Genomic DNA, 27,901 nt, shown 5'->3' with positions numbered 1-27,901 from the left:
ACAAAGTCACTTACCATGTCATATCAGCAGCAGGACATTCACGTAATGCTTCAATATGACCATGCACAACGACCTCCGGTTCCGAAATAAATCATGTCACTGTAGGTTTCACATTTACAGAGTTACAGTCCTGATTTTTAAAGCACGTATACAGTAGTACACACAACTGATGTGTGTGCTATACGTGAGACACTTTTACTTCCTGGTTACAGATGTCCTGAGAAGGACACGCTTGACGGGAAAACGAGAAAACATGTCCTACTTTCTCGCTATAGAGACGAATGCTGTTGCTTGTTTTCTAATTTCCCGATCAGTCGATAGATAGGACCGTCTGGAAGTCGAGAGGGAAGGGAAACAGAGGGAAACACAGCCAATCACAGGCGGGGCAAACTGAGGAACGTAGGTATTATGCAATTTTTTAAATAGAAAATTATGCAACTACTATTGCAGTACGTATGTTTTCAAGGCAGCGCTGTATCGATATTCCTCAATCATTCTACACCTTTACTGTACTTTATTTATTTGATGGGGACAAGGCATGTTAATAAACATTATAGTAGTATAAGATACATAATGTAAACAAGCTGGATTAAAGCAACATTGCTAATTTACACCTTTCGGTATTAAACTTACGCCAGTTTTAAACTGTAACCAAATAAAACACAAACTGCATCAGAAACTTCATTTTGTTTATCATTTTAAGTTTAATTCACTCATTGATTCTTGAGATAGAACAAAACATGTCCTACACACAGAAGCCCTCATCAAAATAAATTCATCAAAATAAAAATACATCTAAAGGAAATCTGTATACTCAGGACATTCGTTGCTTTTATTTTTAAATAATTTTGTTAGTATTATTTAAATACATGCTGTATACTTGGAAAATATGTAAAATTGCCAAACACAGTGTTTAAAAATGCAACAAATTCAAAAATATACATTTAAATCAAAATGCAGTGATCTGTAATATATCAAACAATACAAAAAGTCTTCAATTATATTGCGTACAATTCTCATTAAACAAACCTGAATCAGCTAATCAATGTCTTCAGGATTACTGGCAAGTGTGTTTTTGGTAAGTCTGAAACAAAATCATCAGGATGTTGGCCCTGCAGCAGCAGGATTGGACATGTAATTATTATTGCCTGTTCATATACAGATGATCTAGGTATTCAAGCAGAAGGCAAGATTGTTGGAATTTGAGCTTTCATCATGTAAACGCAAATGAGTTTGTATTTAGTAACTGGTAATTAGGCTGTTCATGGTTTTTAGAAATAACATAAGATCTACAGATCCTCTGTTGGGCTATGCGAGAAACAGGGTATAATAGGCCTAATAAATCTCTCTTATCATTCTAGATAATTTCAGGAAATACTGTCCCATTTCTCAGGCAGGATCTAATGGACCTTATGGTCAGAAAAAGCCACCCAGGCTATCAGTGCTTAACACAAATATTGTAGGTCTATATCTACATGTACCTGAAATTACCTGATATTATTTTAATGTCTTAAAGTATCTGCTTTTTAGCTATGCTGTACTACAGAATACAGAGTAGTCTACAGACTTTGATGTGTTCCATTATTAATGTAAAATTGTGTAATTTATGTAAGCAATAAGGTAGGAGAGGCTGTGCTGTATCGTGAATAAGTCATGGCTGAAGGGGCGTTGTTAGGCATGACGCAAAGCATCACTTATTCACGATACAGCACTAGCCTTGAGTACCTAATTGCTTTTATAAAACGGTTACCACATAATACAAATATTAAAGCCAAAAATATGTATCAATGCAACTTTCATGAAGTCAACTTTCACTAAAATCCTTCCTTCCGCCAGAAAAAAATAGTCCCTGACTGTGAACAGCAACAGAAGTTACATTATTACGCCATTAGATGGCGGCAAAGACTGTCTTTATGAGTGTGTCAGTCAGTAGCAAAGACTTTTACATTGAAAATACTGAATTGTGAACACGGAACAAGACGCAACTGACAAATGCTTTGACTAGCACTGTCAGTCACAGGAAAACTCCCTAACTGTTAAAAGGACAAGATAATACATCGGACATTTAAACAGATTTTTTTTTTTATTAACATAGGACTGACCTGAAGGAAAATGCTAAATCTGAATGCAGGTAATAAACTCGCTCAATCAATCTCTTTCTCACAGTACTCTTCTATATAATATAGTAAGCTTCAATGAACAATATCAATTGAGAACATAGAGTTTATGTTGCTAAGAGTGGTTGCTAAGGGTGTTGTGTAGTGACACACAAAAACATTGAGTGAAGCGGTCATAGCAGTGTTTTATCGTGAATAAAACACAGCTATTCAGAATCAAGGATAGGAACTAACTGTTTTATAATGAAATTAAATGCTGGGTTTATTGTGTAACCATTAACTTTTGACTTTGGACTCAAGCTGCTCTATAGTTCATTCACTCTGTCACTCATTGTGCCTCTAGAAGTACTGTAGAAAAAAAAAATCAAGACAACTGTAACAGCTAATGCTAACATTTAGGACTTTTTAATGTTTTGTAGTGCTGCCCTTTGGCTTAATCTGCGTGTTTTCCATTCCCGTCATGAGTGTCTGCTGTTGGATCACTGGACAGATTGTTTTGTGCTGGTCCAGGGTCTCTTGGGGTCATGGTTCTGGGAACAGCCTCCTCTACTTGGCTGAGTATGTCATTCAGGACTGCAGAAGAAGCTCTGTCTGAGGGCGATGGGGGCTGGGAGACCGCAGAAGATCCTGGACTGCTACTGATGATTGAACGAGCTGCTTGCAGATGCCTTCTCTGGCTCTGATGAACTAAAAGAGAATGAGCAATGTGTACAAATCAATGCTTTTGCATTCTCTCACATGCAAAGCTCGCTCACAAGATATTTGCGTTCACTTGCAAAAACGTATGCGTCTTTTTATAGTTTAGGGTTAGTTCACCGTGTTTACATCAGAACGCCGGCTCAGTGTTGGCCAAAGCTGCACACGTGAGCAGCACGATGCATGTGTGTGATGCTGACGCATGAGCCGGCCAATACTGAGTCTGCGTTCTGACGTAGAACCCGGAAGCACTGCACTGTGTTTACTACGTCAACAGTGTAAGAGAATGACAGGGGAGAGAAGAAATTGTTGAAATAAAGTCTGTATTTTTGTTTTGTTTTTGTGCACAAAAACTATTCTCGTCACTTTATAACATTAAGGTTGAACAACTGCAGTCACGTCGACTGTTTTAACGATGTCTTTACTAAGGATGTCCCGATCAGGTTTTTTTGCCCTCGAGTCCGAGTCCGAGTCATTTGATTTTGAGAATCTACCGATACCGAGTCCCGATCCGATAAAAACAAATATAAATATATTTGTTTTTATATTAGACTTTGTTTTTATATTATATAAATACTTTGCCGGCATTTAACCAATAGCGTCTCTGCAACAAAGTGATGTCATGCCGCACGTGTTGCTGTTTCTGTGTTGAGTCAAAAGGGTCTAAAGCCTCGTTTACACTGCACGTGTGTGCGGCGCGTTACGGCTGCGACGCGGCTACCGGAGCTGATACGCGGCCACTCTAGTCAATGCTCGTGTTTACACCAGCCGCGCCGCTGTGCGTTTTCGAAGCCTCCCAGAAGCGGCTCGCCGCGCCGCTTCGCTAAAGATAGGCGCCAAGCCTATTTTTGACGGACGCTGCGTCCAAGACGCACAGCTCAAATACAAAATAAAATCAAAATAATCACCCTGTGTAAACTCCCGCTCATATTTCACATCGCTAGGAGGCCAGAAACTGAAGACAAGAGATTCGAAGTTGGAAAAACTTGAATTTTTTTTGTTCTTGTCATCCATTGGACTTTTAAGTGTATAAACTTCGTCTGTAGGCTACAGCAAAAAAAAAATTATGGCATAGCAATAAACACAATTAAACCGGACAAAATATAACCATTTAGCCATTAAAAACACGAAAAGAATCAAGGAAAAAACATCAGACAGTCAAATCTCGTGGTCTTGCGAATTCAGCCGCTTCGCTTCTGAAATGCTTCTGGTGTGAGTTGACACTGCGCAGTGGACTGAACAAAACCTTGCCGGAGCCGTAACGCGCCGCAGACGCGTGCAGTGTAAACGAGGCTTAACGCCTGTTTCACACTGCAAGCGTAAGCGGCGCGTGAGCAGCGCGTATTTTTTTCGGCATGCATTATTTTAGTTATTACACAGACTGCAGCATACCCAAATTAAACCAGAGTTTGCTGTCTTGTAAACATGTGCACGTACACCTCCCCATGTTAACAAACTTTCAAGACTATCAAGTTTATAAATGACCAACTTATAAAAACGAATGTATAGCTGTCTTTGTAAAGAAATGCTCACATATGTAGCTTCGAGCCGCTGCTGTGACGCTGTACAAACGCTTCCAGTGTGAATACTCACGCGTCTCTGCAGCTGCAGTGACGGTGTAGTTACGCTCACGCTTGCAGTGTGAAACAGGCGTAACTCTGTGCCACCGCATAACTATAGATGTGTTAAATATAATGAGAATATATATGCATATCCGAGTCCTGATCGGGAGGTAACGTCCGATTCCGATCGAGTCTGAAACCACGTGATCGGGCCCGATTTCCGATCACGTGATCGGATCTGGACATCCCTAGTCTTTACTACCTTTCTGGACCACAAAAGGTGCAATGATGTTGCTGCCTATGTGTGGTTCAGAAACCCTCGGATTTCACAAAAAAAAAAAAAAAACATTTAATTTGTGTTCCGAAGACGAACAGGTCTTACGAGTTTGGAATGGGTGAGTAATTAATGACAGAAATTTCATTTTTGGGTGGACTAAACCTTTAAGGGGCTTTATACAACATCCCACCATGTTTGGGGAAAATATGAAAATATAACCAAATTATATGTGTGTTCACTTGCAACGAATACATTGGTGTTTTTGTCAAGTTGTGTTATTTTGTGTGTGTGTGTGTGTGTGTTTGAAGTATTTTAATTATTTTTAATTGTTTATAAATATTTAATAATTAGTATTACTACACTTGATAGTATATTAAAATTATTAAACTAAATTAACTTCAGTTTGTGATTTTAGGGACATTTTTTGTTTACTTTTGTACAATAAACCGTTTTTGTACTGTGTTGGGTCGTTTGATTTCCAGTGGGTTCTAAAGCAAATAAATGCCACAATTAAATCATATGTTAACTAGTAATAAAATCTAGGAAAATGTATGCAATGTGGTTTCAAGCAGAAGTCAGGCTCACAATAGAGTGGGTGGGTGTTATGACACAGTTTACTACAGTTTTTTTTTTTTTTTTTTTTGATGATGATGATGCTCACGTTTCCAGTTAAATTCAGAAATGTCACAAAAAGACAAAATATCATTAAAAGTCTAATGTAATGACTCATATCCAACAAAAGCCAAGATCTTAGTGGGAGACTCTAATAACTGCCACTTGTTTGGTATTGCACTGTAACAGCACCATTCAACATTTTTTTTTTTTCACAATTAAGTAAGAACACTTAACTTAAGAACACTTTCATGTTCCTTTCTGATCATTTATGTTGTTTTTTTGTTGTTTATAAAGGCTGACGGTCATAGTCACAACCCACTTTTACTGTATGAAAAGCATTGTATAACATTCTTCTGCTTTTCATATGGGATTGAAGGGCATGGTAGTTAGTAAATGAATAAGAAGTACATTTTTGGTCAGATATCCCTTCATGCAAACAAATATTCATTTAAATGTTGTTGTATGTAGGAAACAGAATGATTTCTTCTTTTATTCTCGGTCATGTGGTCAATGACTTTGTATGAATAGGGTCTGTATTGCGCAGAAGCAAACAATGGGGAAATAGAAGTGGCAAATTAAAAATGTCATGGAAAACAGCGAGGATAATTCAATGAATATATAACACAGGCCGCATGACTTCCACTGTAATACACACACGACACATACTGTGCACATGTCAAACTCACAGGTCACTAAAAAGTCAAACTTAACAAATACTGGTCAGGTGACCATGAAAAGCATGAAAAGATCTGCATTAAGATCAGCTTTTCAAATCAGGTGTTTGAATAAATGCCAATAAACTGAAAGGCTGTGTAGAACTAGCCTGAGAAACCGTGTTCATTTTTGAATATGGCTTTATTCTCTGTTTGTGTGTCTTTAACCTCAGAAATAGGCAGCTTTTAGCTACATTTATATCTCTCAGCAATGACGAAAAAGGACAATGATATACGTATCTGTCAGGGTTATGTTTGTGTGCTGCCTTTGAGTTTTTGGATTTTTGTCTTAGTTTTTCCTTTGACCCAGTTTTCCCCATGTGTTTAATTAATTTATCCAATTCACCTGTGCTCGGTTAATCACCTCATTAATTATCTAATTTGCTTGGCTTGTATATAAGCCCTCAGTTTTAGTCCTGTCTTGTTTAATGTCGTGGATATGTGTGGTGTGCATTCTTCGTTATATACCTTGGGGGTTATCAAGTGAAGTCTGAGTTTGACTGTCACTAACCTTCATTGTGTTTATCTACACCAGCAGATTGTGACAGTATCCTCATGTCACTAAACTTAACGCTGAAGTACTGTACAGTTTGTTTCAAATCCAGATTACAAACTAAACTCCAAGATCATCAGTAAGGATTTCTTTTCTGCTGGAATGGTTCTACTTGCCCTGTCAATGTTTTCATTTTTTTTTTTTTTTTTATCATTTTATATTTAATAATTGTATACATTGATTTTAAATGTGGAACTCTCACTATTATTATTATTATTATTAATATATAATATAATATAATATAATATAATAAAAATAAGTTATTTGCAGGTTGATTTCTCCAAAGTGTGACATTAAGATATTTTCAGGTAGAAATGATACCCCTTTAAATTTCTTGTAATAAGCTTGAGACATACAGTATAGCATGAGTTGACTTTATGGTACATTTTGTCCTTTGGAGCTTGATGGCCTCTGTTAACATCTCCTTCATTGTATGGAGAACAGCAACATGACTCATTCACTGTTCCTTAAATCTTTAAAATGTTGTGTTCCACAGCAGAACAACATCATGCTTCCTTTAATTGACCGTTCGCAAAGACCCGCCTCCTTTAGTTACTGTTGCTATGTCCGACAAGCCATGCCGCTCTCTCCCCACACATCATGTTTTCACGCAGTGAAAAATACATCGCGGAGCAAAGAGGACACTGAACACGTATCGACAGACAAGACAGAGCAGGTTACTTTTGATATGAAACAAAGTCTCAAAAAAGAAATTGAAACAATAAATACCATTTTGTGGCTCTTTAATGTGTTGTGACAGATTGCTGTAGCGCCTCAGATCAGGCGGCTCATGAACCGATCATCACTTCTTACTAGTTCATTTATATCATCAAATAAACATGAATGAACCACATTTCAACCACAGAAAGACATCAGTACACATAATTTTTCAAGTTTAAGCCCACCAACATTAATCTGCTAACTCCCCTGACTGCTTTGTCAGACAAAATGGTAGATTCTGCGTTATGATTGGTTAGATCGCCTGTCAATCAAACTCCCGGCGAAGGGTCAACTGGCATGAGAAGAAGATAATGACATTGAGGACTAATTTGGCTTGGCCTGTAATAGCTTGGTATTTTACTGATTATCTGCCTGATTGAATAACCCACCTCTTTCTCTGACATTAATCTTCTGGACCTCAGGAATGAGGAATCTGTAGACGAGTTCTGCCACAATCTCTTCTGACTGCTGACTGTTCCTCCTGCACGTATACACAGACCAAGAAAGACACAAAACAGGTCCATTAGAGCTGATCCATTCTGTTTGTGACAAAGAAATTGCTCCAAAACAGTCAATGCTGGCAGCCTCACCGAAGGAAACATAACAATGATCTCTGAAACGTGGTCATACAATGTTTAATAGTTTATTTATATATCTGCAAATACACAGCATCTGATTCTAGTGGTTTCCCACAGCTGTGCTGTCACATCTGACATCCCTAATTTATTATTTATTGAGGGAAGAAATTTGTGGACATAGATGTTTTTCATACATTTCATATTTCTCAGGCTGTAACTGTGTTTCTTTGCATTTTACATTAAATGATAAGAAGGGTTTGAAGTTTTTGAACAGGCAGAGCACAATAGGTGGAAGTCACCCTGTAGACAAATCTAAGCATGGCTTTGTATATTTTATTTTCAGGACATTCTGAAAGTGGAAGTGAGTCATATGTACACTTTAAATGCCTTATTTTATCAGATTGTTTTTTATAAAGATCTCTATTTCAATGGTCTGTCTTTACTAAATGCTCAAAGACGGTATGAATGAATGGAGAGATAAAATAATTGAAAACATTCATGGTCAACACTGTTTGGGTCTGTTTTCATGGGATTCAAAGGTCCTTGGCAGCTCACCAATGATCTTGAATCTTATAATAAAACCTTTGACGTATGCGACTGACAGTGGCAAACATGATGTCAGTACAGGGCTGATATAATCTTTTCAATGTATTGAAATCTAAAGGTGCATTTATTTATTTTATTCCTTTTTGTTCAGGGAAGCTCAGTGAAGTGGTTTGTTTTGGCAATTTGAAAAGTTAATTTTTTTCCTGCTGAAATGACCAGCATGATTATAAGAGTTTGTGGTTCATTGTCATCAATAAGTTGTTTAGTTGTGAGATCTTGAAACTGGTTTTAACTGGATAGCATAGCATTCGAGAATAGAAACGTACGTCTCCTCCATGGCATAGGTGATGTTGTTCAGCTCCTCAGCTTTACGGTGTATCTCCTCTCTGGCCTGGGCATCAGCTGTCTGATTAATGGAGCCCAGAATGACATCTTCCAGGTACATGTCTACTGTGTCCTGATGCACCTTGACCACCTGATACCAAAAGCTATACATGAGATCTCTGATAGAAAAAGAAGATTGCAAAGCTGCTGGTTGCAGTACAAGATAAAAATGTGCATGACTAGGACACACATTAAAAATACATAAGGTGAAGGTTGATTGCTTTGTGACAATAGTGGAGAATTTTGTGGGGAAAAAAACAAAAATAACAACAACCATTTTTATGTTCTACTTTTCAAAAGTTTGAGGTTAATCAGAGTCTCTCACCAAGGCTCCATTTATTTGATCAAAAATATCAACATGTTAAAACATGCTAGCAATGTGCTAATTGATGTTAGAAACATGTTAACACTGTTAATGTTAGACAACCTAGCAATGTGTTACATCATGCTAGAAAATGTTAACAATGCTAAATCATGCCAGCAAAGTGTTAAATCATGTTAGAAACATGCTAGCAATGTATGAAATCATGCTAGCTACAAAGGTTAAAATATTTGTTAATTAATGGTAGAGGCATGCTAGCAACAGGCTAAATTTGTTATCAGTTTGCCAATTCATGCTAGAAGCATGTTAGCATTGTTAATTCATGGTAGAGACATGCTAGCAACATGCTAAAATACGTTAGCAGTTAATTTATGCCAGAAGCATGCTAGCAAAATGCTAAAACATGCTCGCAATGTGTTAAATAATGCTAGAAAAATGTTAACAATTATGGTAAATCATGCTAGCGAAGTGTTAAATGTTATAAACATGGTAAACCATGCTAGCAATGTGTTAAATCATGCTAGAAACAAAATGATCTATCTATCTATCTATCTATCTATCTGTCTGTTTTTCTGATAGACTGTATTGCCTTCAAAACCTTTAAACTTAAAGCTTTGAAAACTTTTTGACTTTTGTGTCACCTTCAAACATCATTCTAATATGCTGCTTTTTTTTTTTTTTGCTCAAGAAACATTTCTTATTATTTTCAATGTTTAAAACAGGTGTGCTGCTTAATATTGAGGCAACAATGATACATTTTCTTTAATATAAGTGTCTTTTACTGTCACTTTTGATCAATTTAATGTGTCATTGCTTTAATGTGTCATTGCTGTATAAAAACTATTAATTTCTAAAAACAAAAAAACAAACAAAAAACATATTTTGAATGGTAGTGTATGTTCAAGAGATTTTGTTTGGGTAGAAATAAGAGCACATTTATTGTCAACTGATGTTCTAGTGACCTGTTTAAATGTCTCATCCTCCTCTCTGCGTCTCCTTTCCTCTATCTGCCGCCTTCCACTCTCCTCAGCCTCCCGGATACGCCGGTCTCTCTCAGCCAATAGTGTGAAGGCATGGATTCGCCTTTCCTCCTGCAGCCGGACCAACTCTTTAGACAAAAAGTCCAGCATGTCCACGATTACTCCCCCAGACAGGCCAGCTATACAGGACTCAATCTGAGACACCTGAGAGAAAGACAGATTGAGAAGGAATAAGAATCTAATCAGTTTCATAATTGAGTTATAGTTAATTCTTGCATCATTGTTTTGTTCAGAGTGATTGTTTTTATTCAGAGCACAAACACTCAATTATTTAAAGGGCTCAAACATATTTTTAAATTATTTTTTATCCCGAGATTACAATGTTTTTATTTTATTTTTTTTTACATTTAAAATAGATTTTTTTTTTCTACAAAATGTTCAGACTGCAATGATCAGTGATTTTGTTAAAAATAGCTTGTAGTAGTTTTAATAATTTTTACTGGTGGGGTGGGGGGAGGAATTTTGAGTTTGGAAAATTACTGAAAAAATATGAATATTGTTTCATTTCAAAACAGGAAAATCTGACACTTAATGACATGACCCATGAGAAACCATGAAAGCCTGACAAGATCAGTGGTAAATGTTAAAGCAGAGGAGATGTTGTAAATGCCTCAAAAGACATATTTTGATTGTACTGAGATATGTAGTTTATCTGTCAAAGTTCGCATGATACAGCAGGTGCTTATTGTCATATCTGAAGCGTTTATATCTCCGGTCTTACTCTGTCAGACTGGATGTCTCTCTGTCTCTGCAAAGCAAGTGTGGCCTGTTTTTCCACCTCCTTCTTGTCCTGTTCCTCCTTCTGCAGTGCGTGGGTGGTACGCAGTTCTTGGATCAGTTCCAAACGTTTCTCTTTTCCCTCAAACATCTGACAACCATCAGACATCATTATCCATTCAACAACTACACAAGACATCAGTTAGCAAAACATGCTCCACCCACCAAGCTTTACCTGATTCTGGGTGGATCTTCCTCTGAGCACTTTCTGCAGAAAGATGATAGCCAGTTCCCTTTCCTCATCTCCCTGTTATAGAAATTGATATCTCAGAATGATAAATGAGACATACAAAAAGAATGACATAATACATGAAACAAAAAGAGTCAATGTCTACACATATACACTACCGTTCAAAAGTTTGGGTCCAGTAAGATTTTTTAATGTTTCTCCTATGCTCACCAATGCTGCATTTATTATTTATTTATTCAAAAATACAGTGAAATGTTGTGAAATATTTTTACAATTATTACAATAGCTGTTTTCTATTTGAATATATTTTAAAATGTAATTTATTCCTGTGAATAAAGCTGAATTTTCAGCATCATTACTCCAGTCTTCAGTGTCACATGATCCTTCAGAAATCATTCTAATATGTTGCTTTTCTGCTCAAGAAACATTTCTTATTATTATCAATGTTGAAATCAGTTGTGCTGCTTAATATTTTTGTGGAAACCGTGATTATTTCAGGATACTTTGATGAATAGAAAGTTCAAAAGAACAGCATTTGTTTGAAACAGAAATCTTTTGTAACATTAGAAATGTCTTTTCTGTTATTTTAATGTGTCCTGAATAAAAGTATTAATTTCCTTCCCTTCCTATATATGTATTCTATAGTATCTTCAGGTCACTTTGGTTCTTTTAAGACCTTTGACCACATTGTGAAAAAGACGTACACTTTAGAACTTTTTTTTAAAGAGTACTTATTACAGAAACAATATAGTTAAGAAGAATTTACTTAAGTGTAACCTGAATGTAATGTTTTGAGGAACTTGCATGTTAATTGCAGTTAAATGATGTATTATAGTTACATTTATATTAAATGCAATTAGTTGAACTTTAGTGTGCTTTTTTGACACTTAAGAAGAACTTAAGTACATCTTTATATGTAAATGTATCTCATAATTACTTCTATTGTCTTTGAAATATGTTTAAAAATGGTAAAGTGTACTACCGAATGTACTGACAAGCATTCTTGGTAAATTAAAATATGCATTAATGTCATTTCTATTGAAACTTGTATGTCATGTATTTGTAACTACATATTAACAAAGTTGCAATTTAATACATTTAAAATATATTAACTTTACATGTAATATCCAATAACACACAGTTAAAGTTATAGTTAAAAGTGCAGTTAAAATTATAATCAAGTACTTTAGTATGTGCTTTAGTATGTTAGTAAACATATCAAAATAAGTGTACTTCTTTAAAGTACAACAAAAGATTGTTAAAACATTTTCCCCAGGTTTCACAGACAAGGCTTAAGCTAGTCCTAGACTAAAATGCATGTTTGAGCTGTTTTAACTGAAAGCAACTTGTACTGACCTATCTTAAAATATGTCAGTGACATTGTTTTGTCTCAAGATGTACACCAGTAATGTTTTTTTTCTAGTGTATGTTTTAAAAGATACTTAAATATCCTAATTGAACTAAGACCTAATCCTGGCTTAGGCTAAGCCCTGTCTGTGAAACTGGGCCATAATGACTTAAAATACATTTTAGAGTAAAACTTTTAATTTGACATTATTATGAAAGTCATGAAATTGTATTGTAATGTATTTATTTAGGTACATTTAAGTTTGATTATTTCCTTGAAAATGCAAGTGAGTTTAGAGAATCACATAGGTGTGCTTATACCTACAATCTACCCAAACCACCTGTATTCAGACACGTTTTGACTTGCAAACTGCACATCAGAAGGAAGACTTGAATTTCTACAGTATGAATGTGGGCTGTACCTCAGGGGGGTCATCCACCGCAGGGGTCAGGGGTCGTGGAGCAGGTTTTTCCGTCTTAAAGAGGAAACGCAGAGGCTTCTTTTCCACCCTACAGACCTTTTCATCTTTCAGAGCCTAGTGGGAAAGAAGAGCTCAGGGTGATATCTGTCACTTCATATATCTCTTCCCACAGTGTGAGTAAGTGTGAAAAGCACCCAGCAGCTCATTACCTGATGAGTCTTCATGAGCTCTAGTTCTCTGCGGGCTGAGCGTGTGATGAAGCCTTTAGTCACTTTAGGTCTTGGCACCTTAATTTGAGGCTCCATGACAGATGGAGAAAAACCTGCTTCCAGCTCTAACAGACCTAAGAAAGACAGAGATGTTACTGCAGGCCTTTACTACTTATTTTAAATGAGATAAAATCATTTTTTAAGTCAGTGGTGCTTGACAGTGTACTGTGTGTGAAAAGATCCAACCCCTACATCTAATATTCTGATCTGGAGAGATTTTTTTACCCTTCATCCACCAGATGAACATTGTAAGTTTAGAAAAAAAACATTGTAATTGCTCAGAAAAGTTATATATTATAATATATATATAAGTAATATATTTTATTAAATTAAATTAAATTAAATTAAATTAAGAAAGAAAAAGAAAGAAAGAAAGAAAGAAAAATCTTAAAATTTCAAAAAATTATTTTTACAAAGAATGATATGAAATTAAAAAAAATAATAATAATAATAATTAACAAAAAACGTTACTGTGTCCCAAATAGTCAGAAGGAAAACAACCTAGCTGATCTGCAAACAGAATCAGACCTTGGTACGTGCTGAGAAAGTGACTTTTAACCACATTGCGGTTGGAATTTCGCTCAGGGAACTGGCCAATCCGGGACAGAGGAGCGTATGTCTTAGACCCATAATCTGAATAATCCTTTATAATATCACGTCTCTCCAGCTTTCCCTCCACATTCCTCCGCTTTGCCAGAAGCTTCCGCATTGCTGTGAGAAACAAGAAGACATGATAAATAAAATTATGTCTGTTTTTAAATGCCTATTTCATAAATGAGGATAATCTGACTTAAAAACGTAATCTGATTTAAACACAATGAAAGTCATGGTCAGAATTATTGGCACCCTTGGTAAATATGAACAAAGAAGCCTGTGAAAATAAATCTGTGCTGTTAATCCTTTAGACCTTTTATTCAAAAAAATTCACAAAAATCTTACCTTTCATTGAGGTTAAACAATTTAAAATGGAGGGAAAATCTCATAATGAAATAAATGTTTTTCTCTAATACACATTGGCCACAATTAATGGCACCCTTTTATTCAATACTTTTTACAACCTCATTTTGCCAAGATAACAGCTCTGAGTCTTCTCCTATAATGCCTGATGAGTTTGGAGAACACCTGACAAGAGATCAGAGACCATTCCTCCATACAGAATCTCTCCAGATACTTCAAATGTTGATAGACTCTCCTGTTCAGTTTTATACAAGATTCAGGTCAGGGGACTGAAATGGTCATGGCAAAACCTTCATTTTGTGCTCAGTGACCCATTTTTGTGTTGATTTTGATCACTGTCCTGATGGAAGATCCAACCACGGCCCATAAGATTTCTAGCAGAAGTGGTCAGGTTTTGATTTTTTATCTCTTGGTATTTCATATAATCCATAATGCCATGTTTCTGAACAAGATGTCCAGGACCTCTGGCAGAAAAATAGTCCCACAACATTAAAGATCCAGCAGTATATTTAATTGTACACACAGGATACTTTTTTCCCCTGTGTGCACCAAACCCATCTTTTGGGTTTGCTGCCAAAAAGATCTTTTTTTATTATTATTATTTTTTTAGTTTCATCTGACCATAAAACCCGGTCCTGTTTGAAGTTCCAGAGGTGTCTGACAAATGAATATTCTGGAGTTTGTTTTTGGATGAGAACAGAGGATTTTTCTTGAAACCCTCCCAAACAATTAGTGGTGCTGTTTGATATATATTTTTTGAGGCTTTCTGGCCCCAAGACTAAACTATTTTCTGCAATTCTCCACCTGTAATCCTTGTAGAGACTTAGGACACTTGAACTATCCTTGCCGAGTATTAAGACAATATAGACATACATCCTCTTCCAGGCATATTCATTTTTTAAAGCTCAACAATCTTTTGTTGCACATCAGAACTCTATTCCTTATATTTTTCCTATTGTGATGATGGATGATTAAGGGAAGTTAGCCTTTGTGTTTTCTCATATTTATACTCCTGTGAAACAGGAAGTCATGGCTAATGTCATGTTCCTAGTCACACTGGTGTGCTAAAAAAAAAAAAAAAAAAGTAAATATGACGGGGAATATACTTCAGATTTTATTCATAAGAATTTCTAGGGGTACCAATAATTGTGGCCAATGTGTATTAGAGGAAAACTTTTTTTTTTTCATAATGTAAAGACTGCAAGCACAGTTTTCCTTGCTTTGTTTCTGTAAACGTGGAAACGCCCATGAGTGCAGGATTAGTCATTGATATTTTCAGTCTGAAGAGAAAGATTTTAAATGTGTTTGTCTGCTAACAGTTATTTAGTCAATGTTTAGTATTACACTAGCATCAGGCACCAACTGAACCAACTGGACAGTTAACTTGGATAGATTCGTACCTTGCGCACCAAGACTCAAAGAGATGCCACTTTAGGATTCAGGATCTGCTGCACCAACCTGAACAGAGGGCATGAATGCAGACCACCCTAGTGATTTATATATGAGACTACCGACGTGTTGTCTGTCCATACCAACAAAAGAGATGTTGGCCTTCCTAGATTCCCGCTGGGCGACTGTCCAGGATTGCTCCCCAATCCGTGAGGGAGGCTGTCGTTACCAACTTCTGCCAACAACATGCCACTAACGTGGGTCCCAAGGTAAGAAACCGGGGACTGTTCCACACAGCAAGAGTACAAAGTCCTCTGCTCATAACCCTTATTCTCCCCAGGGGGTTGCAAAATGGATGGAACCCCCTGCTCTGTAGCCACAGCTGAAACAGCCTCATGTGCAGGAGCCCCAAGGGTATGATCTTGGCAGCTGCTGCCATAAGACCCAGAAGTCTTTAAAAATTGGCTGACAGATTTTTTTTTTTATTTTTTTTACCTAGCCTGAAGTTTTTCAGCGTGGTCAAAATAGAATCGACTTGAACAGGAGACAACTGTGCCTGGAGGTTGAATCCCATACCACCCCCAAAAAAGGTTGTCCTCTTACTCTTTTCTTGATGTTCAATCTCAACCGCAACCTTTTTAAATGGGCGAGAATGACATCTCGATGTTGAATCACCAGCTCCTTCGACTTGGCGACTATGATCCAATCGTCAATATAACTGATAACACGGATGCCCTGAAGTCACAGAGGAGCCAGAGCTGCATTTATGCACTTCTTGAATGTTCGGGGTGATAAGGCTAGACCAAAGGGAAGTTCACGATACTGGTACACTTCACCACAGAAAGCGAACCCGAGATGCTTCTTGTGTTGTGGCATAATCTCGACATGAAACTAGGCATCCTGCATATCTATCATATCTATCGTGGCAAACCAATCCTCGGATGATATGAGAGCTTTGAAATTTAGCATCTTGAACCTGAATGTCTTCAGAGTGTAGTGCAAAGCCAGAAGTAAGCCATCATCCATCTTACTTCTCCTAACCACTTTTTTTCTCATCTGGCCATTCTAATTTTCACTTGTCTACTGCACAATTAACCACTTACAAAAGTTTCTCAAATGCATGAGGCTGTGCTGTAGACGTTCGAGTGACACTCAAGGTATCTGGGTGCCACCCAGCTCCTTAGAACCATAGGTGACCGAAAGTAGGTTTGCGTCTAGATCGGAAGAAATCGCTAGGCGAGCTTCCGGATCCAGAAAGCAGTCCACGGATTTTGGCGATTGAGCAAGAGCAAGGGCAGTGCCCATTTAAAACTCATCAACAAGATCCATCTGCGAACTCCATGATTTAAGCCACCGCGCCGCCTCGGTAGATGTGGGACCTGAACCACAGGGTGCAGACGCCTGACTCCCATTGTTCGTGAAGAGAGACAGATGTGAGTGTAGATTCCTCAAAGTGAGATTCTCACAATCATCACGTTTACATGCACACCAATAAGCTGATAACTAACAAATACCAGCTTATTGAAATAACCTGTTTTCCCCATTTACATGCAAACCAGTAAACTGAAAACGCAAGTAAACCGTGTTTACATGACTTTATTAATAAATGGGGTTATTTTCCTGTAGTGACATCAAAAATAATTATTTGCGTATCTGACTCAGAGTATTCCATATGTTATGTCAGATGTGATGTTAAATAAAGCTTACAGAATGTCAGCGAGAAATGCAGCGTTTTGACTGAACCACTTTTATTTCTGCCGCACGAGAGATGAGAACACATTTTTAAAATTTTCTGGGTCTTGAAAGAGTCTGCTTTTGTGATATTTCCTTCTTCCTTTCCTGCAAAATGCTCGCTCTGTCTGGATGTGTTTAAATCTGCGCCAAGGATGTGTTTCTGTCATGTATCACACATGTGCAGTTCAGTAAGCCGACAGATAGCAGGTTAATGCGTTTACATGCCTCGCGAAATTGGTGAAAGAGCCAAAAAACTACCTGCTCCGACCGGTTTATGCTTAAGCCGTTTATGACCTTACTCTGAAAAAAGAAAACGGGTTACCGTGTTTACATGAAGCATATTAAGCACATGAAGCATATTAAGCATAATCAGCTTAAGAACGTGCACTCAAGGATCTCTCATCTCTCGTGCAGCAGAAGTAGAAGTGATTCAGTCAAAACATCTGTAACTGCATGAGAGAATAATATATGAGCCATACGTTTCTCGCTGACATGTTGCAAGCTTTATTTAACATCACAACTGACATGACATATGAAATACTCAGAGTCAGATCCGCAAATGATTAATTTTGACGTCACTAGTCCTGATTTATTAATAAAGTCATGTAAACGTTGTTTACTTGTGTTGTCAGTTTACTGGTTTGCATGTAAATGGGGAAAACTGGTTACTTCAATAAACTGATATTTGTGAGCTATCAGATTACTGGTGTGCATGTAAACGTGCTCAATGAGGGCAACTGGCTCCCTCGAGAACCGATCGAGCATGCTCCACTCCCAGGAAGATAACACAAAGATTGTGCTTATCATCCCTGGTAATATAACGAAGGCATGACAGAACACACTGCTCATAATATTTTGATGCCATTCTCAACACACAAGACAGTCAATAAACTTCTTTTTGTATTTTTTTTTTTTTTTAACTCCTAGTCCTAACACAGAGAACAAGACTGCCCACACACACACAAACATAAGAAAGGCAACTTAAAGGGTTAGTTCACCCAAAAATGAAAATGTTGTCATCATTTGCTTATTTTAAATGACATTGGAGAGATTTCTGTACCTCTGTTGACAGCTATGCAACACTTTGACGCTTTAAAAAGTTCATAATGAGATTGTAAAACTAATCTATATGAATTGAGCGGTTTAGTCCAAATTCTCTGAAGAGACACGATTGCTTTATATGCTGAACAGACCGAATTTAGGCTTTTATTCACACATATACATTGATCAGCGAACATAAGCAGAAGCTCAACCATTCCTGCTTAACGTGTGAGGACAAACCTCATTGGTTCATGCAGAAGTTCAAACCTGCAGCATAACACACTAAAATGAACCTCATTGGTTCTTGCACGTCTATAGCAAGCATGCACGAGCTTCCATTTACCACAACTGATGTGTGAGTTAATGACTGTTGATATGTGAAATAATGAGAGAATTTTCATTTTTGGGTGAACTATCCCTTTAAAGCTTCTCTTTTGTTGACAACAGATTTATAAATGATTCTCGTTACAAATTTGGGAAAATGCATGGTGCGCGTTGCATTTTTCAATGCATGCCTGAGACTGAAAACACTGGATCACGCACTGCTTATAAATTAACTACTCATAAATTAACACAACGCCACACTCATTCTGAAAAGGCCACCGCACACTGCACTGGCAGACCAACACTGAGAGTCACCAGATTACAGCACATCACTTCTCTCAGACATTCTAATTCCAATTCAGCATGACCAATTGGCGAAAATACATAAATACAATCGGCTCTTAAGTGCAACATAATGATGGTGATTTATCTAACTGTGTCCTCACAAATGATGTAGTCTTTGCGTATTTTCTTAAGCCGCGCCTCCTTCTCTTGCTGGTGCTGGGAAAAGCTCACGTCCAATCGCTCCATCTTGACCTCCTCCTGCTTCTCCTCCCTCTGACGCAAGAGCTGCACCAGCAAGGTCAGTCGTGCCTCCTGCAGCCTAATAAAACACAAGTAAAACAAAAGTCATCATGTACATGTTTGTGCATTGCAGAAGTACAGAAAGTTTCTTTATACTGTTGTTAAAGAAATAAGTTTACCCCGAAAAAGTACAGTAATATGGTACTCTTCTGCATAATACTAAAGGAGATATTTTGAAAAATGTTTCAGGGATTTTTGTCTATACAACAAACTTCAGTATGGACCATTCTTGCTTTTATGAAACTTATATGGTACTTTTGTTGTCATTTTGGAAATTGAAAAACCCCATCCCTATTCACTGTTATTATATGGAAGAGAGTGGCCAGAATATTCTTCGATAAATTCACATTTACGTTGTGAGTTAATCATGACAGCATTTTCGTTTTTCGGCAAACTTTTTCTTCAGGTAGTGCTCACTTCTCTATCTCCTCTTCTCTAAAGGCCCACTCCTTCCTCTCCATCTCCTCCATCATCTTTCTCCTCTTGTCAAGCTGAGAGAGGTCGTCCAGCGGGGGCAAAGTTGCCTCCCATGCTCTCTTCATTCTCGCCCTCATGATCATCTCCACTTCTGCCAGCCCTGCAGGCAGCCCACGGCCTGAAAAACAACCAGTGTTTGTTTTCACACCAAGAACATTAATTTCTATATAAAGATAACGGTAACACTTTACAATACGGGTGCACTAATATGCATTAATTCATGCTTAACTAATGCACAGATAATCATGTTTTAATGTATGACTCATGAAGAACTAAACCATTAATTAATGATTACTGCATTAGCAACTAATAAAGTTTCTATATGATTAATAGATTAAGTAATATATGAATCGTTATTAATTAAATGTGTCATAATGTATTAATTCCTTAATAACATATTTTATTAACTAAAAGTGTAAATTAATGTGTTAATTACCACAATGGGTTGAAGTCATGTACTTTAACTTCCAGTTGACTGCTTTAATTAATCATTAACTAATAATTTGAAAATGTATCATTATGCTATGACTTTACTTGTTGAGGCACATGACTATTAACTAATTGTTAAGTAATATGTAATTATGGTTTTGACATCGACACTAAGCCATGGATTTCAACTATCTATATAATGCATCAAATAAATGTATCTATATAATGCATCAAATAAATGTGACTATAATTATATTTATGCGATTTACCCCATGTGAGTGTAGCCAGTGTGAGCAACTCAGGGGAGGCTGTCCCAGGACGAACCAAATGGTCTGGAGTGTAGGGGTCTGTCTGTGTCTCACTCTCCCGATAGTCAGTCTGAACTCCCACGCTCCGCTGGAATGGAGTGGGGGGCCGTTTATCATCTCCATCAGGACCAGTAAGGAGGTCAGATCTGTGAGAAAAAGTTGTGTTAGTAGTTCAGAGACAGACTCATAGAGAGATAGAAAGAAAATCAAGTAATTGATATCATAGTATTGAATACAGTAACTCTATTAACAGATCAAGGCTGAAGTGACAAGCACCGCATGACTTACTTTGACAAAGCAAATACAACATCAGGAGGAATCTGTTGAGCAAAAGGAATAAGAGGGCTGAGAGAAAGACAATGAGAGAAAAAAGGGAGAAGTGAAAGAGAAAATCATTATTCTTATTTATATGCTTTAACTGTTCAAAGAATTCTAGCTAAATCAAAATGTTTAGCTGGTGTCACTTTCACTCATTTTTCTGTATATTTGTGTTTTTTACCGTTTGAAAAACTTCCAGCGGTCCACTCCTGTCACATCAGCAGGGTTCAGTCTATGTATATGATCCCCAGACACAACCCTTACACAGATACAAAAATATAAAGATTATTAATTCATATGCAATTACAGCATACACTGCCATTCAGAAATTTGGGGTCAGTTGGAATTTTTATTTATTTATTTACGAAATTAAAAGGGGACCTAATATGCCATTTTTCAAACTCTTGATTTTGTTTTTGGGGTCTACTAGAATTGTTTTTCATGCTTGATTTTCAACAAAAAAAAAAAAAAAAAAAAAAAAAAACATTCTTTCAAATTTTACATTGTTGCAGCTCCTCTCTTCCCAGTCTGTTAGTAATACTCTATTTAGTTCCTGGACTCTGGTCAGGGTCAGGGTCTCGCTTATGGGCTGAAGAGATCTCTGTAGTGGGCTCGTGGGCTGAGGAGAACTTTAAGGCGGATTCATGGGCTGGAGCCGCAGTTTGTGTGTCCCAGATACACACCAATGCTAGTGCCAATAGGGGCACTGCAATGCTCTCTGGGATTGGAGCGAGCACTGAGTTCTGAGACTGGGATGAGCACAGGGACTGGAGCGGGCTCAGGGATGGACTCAGGGACTGGAGAGGACTGGAGGGATTGGAGCTATCACTAGACTCTGGTCAGGGGCTGGAGCCTGCACTGGACTTTGGTCAGGGGCTGGAGCCTGCACTAGATTCTGGTCAGAGGCTGGAGCCTGCACTGGACTCTAGTCAGGGGCTGGAGCCTGCACTGGACTCTGGTCAGGGGCTGGAGTCATCCCTGGACTCTGGACAAAGAAGGGAGTCATTACTGGATCCTGGACAGGAACTAGAATCATAGGCGCAGTGGCAGCCATTTTGGCTGAGGGCTCAGATTTGGCGGCCATCTTGGCTGAGGGCTCAGGTGCGGTGGCCATTTTGGCTGAGGGCACAGGCACGGCGGCCATGACTGAACGAGACTCTGGATTGGCGGCCATGACGGGACGAGACTCTGGAATGGTGGCCATGACAAGATTAGACTCTGGAATGGCAGCCATGAGGGGACAAGACTCTGGAATGGTGGCCATGACGTGATGACAAGACGACAGAATCTTGCGGTGTATAGCCACCGCCATAATCTGACCTGCAAGTTCCCAGCTCATCTTTCCTTTTTCTTTTTGAAGTCTGGTCTTCTGTCATAAACAGAAGAGGACAGACGAGGGAAGTAAGTTAAACAACAAGTCTTTATTGCAGATATATATAGGAGCAGAGCGAGAATCCAACAGGTAAGGAAATATGGCAGATGATAGATTGCAGTAGACTTAGCAGGCTGTAACATGGTGTTTCTTGTGCAGGTGACGTGGTGGAGATGCAGGCTGATGAACAGAGGATGCAGGAAGACGGCGATGGGGAACAGATGATGACAAACAGAAGACGATTCAGGAACAACAGGGAGGTACTCAGGTGAGTCAAACAGGTAGATATCTCAGGTGATTCCAACGGGTAAGGTCTGTGGAACTTCTCATAGAAGAAACCAGAACAAGATGTGATGGGAACGGTGGCTTAAGAAGGGTGTGTTGACGAGGAAGTGCAGGTGCAGGGAATCAGTGTTCAGGAGATGATATGCAGCAGGTGTGGTGATGATGGCTGACAGAGTGCAGGTGTGGATCAGGAGGGATGCTGGGAAATTTAGTGCTGAGAGAGTGACTGAGCTGGTTACTGAGAGTTGCTGTGACAGATTGGTCGGCTGACTAAAGAAAGTTGAAAATTTAAAAAAGGATAATAGGACCCCTTTGATACTTTTTTTCAGCAAGGTCGCATTACATTTATCAAAAGAGACAGTAAAGACATATAAAAAGATTGGAGTAATTGGAGTAATGGCTTCTGCCACCTTTTACATTTTAAAATAGACCTATATATTTTATATTGTAATAATATTTCAGAATATTACTGTTTTACTGTATTTTTGATTAGCCTTGGTGCAGAGCATAAGAGGACTCCTTTCAAAAACATTAAAAAAAATCACACCGGCCCCTAAGCATTTGAACAGTATATAAATTGCGAGCAGTGCAAGAAAACAGATTTAAAATATCCCAAAAAGAACCCACAAACAATAAAGAAGAAATACTGTAACTCCAATAAATAAATGAACAGCCAAATCATTTGGTGGAATATTTGTTAGGGAAATGTGCTTAAAAAATGCAATATGTCACAAAATGTAAAAAGTTTTCTTCAGTCAAAATTACTTAATTTATTTTTTCCTTTTGATTTTAAAGGGTTAGTTCACCCAAAAATGCCATTAATTACTCACCCTCATGTCGTTTCACACCCGTAAGACCTTCGTTCATCTTTGGAACACAAATTCAGATATTTTTGATAAAATTGCCAGCAAGACAATTAACACTTTCAATGCCCAGAAAGCTACTGAAGACGTATAAAACAGTTCATGTGACTACGGTGGTTCAACCTTAATGTTATGAAGCGACGAAAATACTTTTTGTGCGCCAAAAAAACAAATAACGACTTTATTCAACAATATCTAGTGATGGGCAATTTCAACACACTGCTTTATGAAGCTTCAAAGCTTAACGAATCATTTGTTTCGAATCAGTGGTTCGAAGCGTGTATCAAACTGCCAAAGTCATATGATTTCAGTAAACAAGGCTACGTTACATCATAAGTGTTTCGAAATTTCAATGGTTCACCACTGGGGGGGCGTGACTTTGACAGTTTGATACACGCTCCGAACCACTGATTCGAAACAAATGATTCGTTAAGCTTCGAAGCTTCATGAAGCAGTGTGTTGAAATCGTCCATCACTAGATATTGTTGAATAAAGTCGTTATTATTTTTTTTATTTATTTTTTTTTGGTGCACAAAAAGTATTTTCGTCGCTTCATAACATTAAAGGATTAGTCCACTTTCAAATAAAAAGTTCCTGATAATTTACTCACCCCCATGTCATCCAAGATGTCCATGTCCTTTCTTCAGTCGAAAAGAAATTAAGGTTTTTGATGAAAACATTCCAGGATTATTCTCCTTATAGTGGACTTTAATGGTCTCCAAACGGTTGAAGGTCAAAATTACAGTTTCAGTGCAGCTTCAAAGGGCTTTAAATGATACCAGACGAGGAATAAGGGTCTTATCTAGCGAAACGATCTGTCATTTTCTAAAAAAACGCGTTCTGATGGAAGCACTTGTGATGCGATCATTTGTGCCTTTAAAAGCATATACATTTAGATTTTTTTAGAAAATGACAGATCGTTTCGCTAGATAAGACCCTTATTCCTTATTTTTGTATTCTTCAAAAAGCTTACGCTGAATGTCCTACGCCTTCCTTATTCAACTTACGGAACGAACGTGGCACCAGTTCCGTTTTTTCCGTAAGTTGAATAGGGAAGGCGTAGGACATTTTGCGTAAGCTTTTTGAAGAACACGGAATCGCGTTCTGGTGGAAGCACTCGTGATGATCATTTGTGCCTATAAAGCATATACATTTTGATTTTTTTTAGAAAATGACCGATCGTTTCGCTAGATAAGACCCTTATTCCTCGTCTGGTATCGTTTAAAGCCCTTTGAAGCTGCACTGAAACTGTAATTTTGACCTTCAACCGTTTGGAGACCATTGAAGTCCACTATAAGGAGAAAAATCCTGGAATGTTTTCATCAAGAACGAAGGAGAAAAGAAGAAAGAAGGACATGGACATCTTGGATGACATGGGGGTGAGTAAATTATCAGGAAATTGTTATTTGAAAGTGGACTAATCCTTTAAGTTTTAACCACTGTAGTCACATTAACTGTTTTAAATACATCTTTAGTAGCTTTCTGGGCATTGAAAGTGTTAATTGTCTTGCTTGCAATGCAGGCCTCACTGAGCCATCGGATTTTATCAAAAATATCTTAATTTGTGTTCCGAAGATGAACGAAGGTCTTATGGGTGTGGAACGACATGAGGGTGAGTAATTAATGACAGAAATTTAATTTTTGGTTGAACTAACCCTTTAGGGTGAAATGTGTCCTGGGCATGTTTTTGTGTGTTTCACCCATCTATTGTAATATTTATAAAGTACTATTGTCTTAAAATGGTGTTCAGAGTGGGGATCTGGTGAATTTTACCCTGTCAGTTGCTGCAGGGCCTGCCTCCTCTGCTCAGCGTAGCCCCGCCAACGCCGGTCAATGAATGCAGGCACAGGGTCAGTGGATTCAAGGCGTAATGTATAACGGGGGTGGTGTGGAAGATTACTAAACATGGAGTTAAACTCTGGGACCTTCCGCTAATAGAAACAAAACAATTATTTGTACGCTTAAAGGGACATATTAGGTCATATCATTTTTTTTTTTTAGCACACTTATTTTTGCACAACACCAGTCAGTTTTATGACCATTTTCCACTCTTTCTCTGACCCTTAGAATGAAACAGGCTGTCAAAAAGTAGCAGAAGTACAGAACAAGTTTACTTTCAATACATTTTTTTTTTTTAGGAAGGAGTTTAGTTCTGAAAGTTACAGAATGTTTTGTTCAAACCTTGAATGTTCAAGGTTTCTGATGTATTTAGAATGAAGCAAAAATGTTAATGTTATTTCAGATTTCCTAAGTAACTGAAATATATCACAAACAGTCATTCTCAATGACTCACTGGAACTACAATTAGAGCTTAGCAAAACATCTTGTCATCTCTCTACATTCATGTGTGCCATTAATACCAAATACATAATTAATGTTGTTCCCTAATCCATGCTTACAATCCTGACGATATTATGCAGAGCATGAGAAAAAGAGAACTTAGAGAAAAAGGGTCAGAGGAATTTGGCCAGACTTCCCTGTATAGAAATCATAATGTGATAATGACTGGCTGTACGTTATCCTGAATGCTTAATACAAGACAGATAAGTAAACAAGTAAATAAAAAGTATAATAAATAAGTAAATAACTGGACCTGGAATATTGATTTTAGTTGACTTGAGAAATTGTGTAAGAAGAAAGTGACATAAACTAGCACAGTATAGGAAACTGGCTGCCAGGGACAAACGCAGCCTACTGTTTAGCGGCCATTATATTTAATTATGTGACCAGTGTCAAGTATTCCAGAGAGATCTGTAATAACTCAAAATAACCACTTCAGTCTCTGCAGGGTCTTCCATTTTTCCGTTTATTTCGATAACCTAAAACAATTCAGCAGTTCAGACTTGCAGCATTTTACCCCTTTGCCAACCTAACAGTATTTTGCTCTTTTTTATACAACAATTTATCCTGTTTTATTTATCATATTCATCCTAATGATAATGAACTAATGCTATTGTTATTTAATAAGTGCACTGTAATGTCAATTTAAAATTTTAAATAAGTACACTTATTTTGATGTGTTGACAATAAAGCACATGTACTGATCATTTTAACTATAGAGTGTTTTTCAATATTAAAGTTAATATACTTTAAATGTACTAAATTGCAGTTTCATCATTACAAATGTAATTTAAATGTACTAAATTGCTGTTTCCTCATTACAAATGTATAATTACAGATATATAGGGTATTTAAAAACAAGATATTCAAGTTTCAATAGAATTGATGATTGAAGTATGTTTTAGTTCACCATAAATGTTTGTCAGTACATTTGACAGTACATTCGACACTTTATTTTAAAGGCAATAGAAATAATTATGAAATTACATGTAGGCCTAAGTCATAGCCTACTTCACTGAGTTGGTTGGGGGAGAAATGGGCTCTAAAGTTCAGCTCGGAGTTAATATAAGTTTAAACTATAATACATTTTCTTGTATATCTTTTGTATCCTACTGTCTCGTTCATGAGGCAGTCTCATCTTACCACTCGATCCAGTGAGGCCTGAGCTCGGAGGTTTTCCCTGGCGTGATCCACATCAGTTGACAATGTATATACCGGATCTAAAAACAGCACCATCATCCACAATTCAACTTTTTATGACAAACGGCGCAATACTCTAATAATAGCCATATATATTATATTCTAAAATATATTTGTATTGTAAAAGTCAAATAATAATTTGCAACTGTAGCGTATTCACACGTAACTCACCGTACAAATAATCATATGTCCTCTGTTGTCTGAAGCCTCTACCGCCCTCATTTTTCTTCTGAAATGCGCGTGTGACAGAGACGCTCATGTCTGCTTGTAACGTTAGCTGGTATGTGTTTATTTGTTAAGAGATTGGGGTAATGGTCACCATGGAGATCGTAAACATCACGTCACTGCCGCTATAACACCGCTAGGGGGCAGTCGATACAAACCCACCACGACATGCTCATGTCAAAACCGTAGTTTGTAAATACCTGTATGTTGTTTTTCCGGTCTGATGAATGATGAACTCCTCTTTATTCATTCGTAATTAACGGACGCTTTATATACACACGTGGATGTAGACATGAACTATTGGAGGCCAACTGTACTGTTATCATGCACTTACAGAGATACTGGAAGGTAAATTGAATATCCCACTTTGTTTTGATAAATGGTATTCGCTGCCTTTCGAGTCCCCAGTAAAGATCATGATCATTGCCTTACCGAACAATATCAATTTAAAGCTGTTAGATCATTTAACAATATTTAATGTTGATTTAAAAAATATTTGGAAACATTTTTACAGCATTTAAAACTTTAAACTTAAAATTATAAACTATCAAGAGTTTCTATATCCCATTTTCATGATATATATACAATGGTTGGACAATGAAACTGAAACACTGGCCATTGTAGTGTTTACGTATGTATATGCACGGCCTGGTGGCCAGTCTTCACTGATTTTATATTCCATCAGTGAGAAGGTTGAATTAGCAGAGCAAAAGCACAGCTGTACATAAAATATTGCAATCCACACAACATAATGAGAGACATATCAGAGTTCAAAAGGGACAAAATATTGGCGCGTGTCTCGCTGGCTCATCTGTGACCAGGACAGCAAGTCTTTGTGGTGTATCAAGAGCCACAGTATCCAGGGTAATGTTGGTATACCACCATGTAGAACGAACCACATCCAACAGGAGTAACTGTCGACGCAA

General features: G+C 37.5%; 2 protein-coding genes and 1 long non-coding RNA gene across 3 annotated transcripts in view; 1 reads left to right on the top strand and 2 right to left on the bottom strand.

Annotated features, from left to right (window-relative positions):
- nr1i2 (nuclear receptor subfamily 1, group I, member 2) overlaps positions 1 to 391 on the bottom strand; it is a 36,546-nt gene extending 36,155 nt beyond the window's left edge. Inside the window, exon 1 of the mRNA XM_051906959.1 lies at positions 15 to 391. Within this exon, the coding sequence (XP_051762919.1) occupies positions 15 to 17 (3 nt within the window). The 5' untranslated portion in view covers positions 18 to 391. The remainder of the gene's footprint in view (positions 1 to 14) is intronic.
- LOC127519324 (uncharacterized) lies at positions 241 to 5,114 on the top strand. Its single transcript, XR_007931782.1, has 2 exons — positions 241 to 399; positions 2,537 to 5,114. It is a non-coding gene; the product is annotated as an uncharacterized LOC127519324 (long non-coding RNA).
- Positions 2,501 to 27,058, bottom strand: cfap91 (cilia and flagella associated protein 91). Its single transcript, XM_051906956.1, has 17 exons — positions 26,922 to 27,058; positions 26,694 to 26,770; positions 24,984 to 25,141; positions 20,872 to 20,949; positions 20,661 to 20,717; positions 20,334 to 20,518; positions 19,576 to 19,753; positions 19,020 to 19,177; positions 13,657 to 13,839; positions 13,069 to 13,202; positions 12,860 to 12,973; positions 11,076 to 11,147; positions 10,845 to 10,991; positions 10,046 to 10,267; positions 8,704 to 8,852; positions 7,643 to 7,734; positions 2,501 to 2,804 (listed from the first exon to the last, which is right to left on the bottom strand). The coding sequence occupies exons 1-17, from the start codon at positions 27,007 to 27,009 to the stop codon at positions 2,551 to 2,553; spliced, it is 2,346 nt and encodes a 781-aa protein (XP_051762916.1). The 5' UTR covers positions 27,010 to 27,058; the 3' UTR covers positions 2,501 to 2,550.
- Between the last annotated feature and the right edge of the window lie 843 nt (positions 27,059 to 27,901).

This window comes from Ctenopharyngodon idella, chromosome 9, assembly GCF_019924925.1.
Source record: "Ctenopharyngodon idella isolate HZGC_01 chromosome 9, HZGC01, whole genome shotgun sequence".
Lineage (NCBI taxonomy): Eukaryota > Metazoa > Chordata > Actinopteri > Cypriniformes > Xenocyprididae > Ctenopharyngodon > Ctenopharyngodon idella.
Note: the sequence above shows the minus strand (reverse complement) of the source record. Positions and strands in the feature narration are given on the sequence as shown.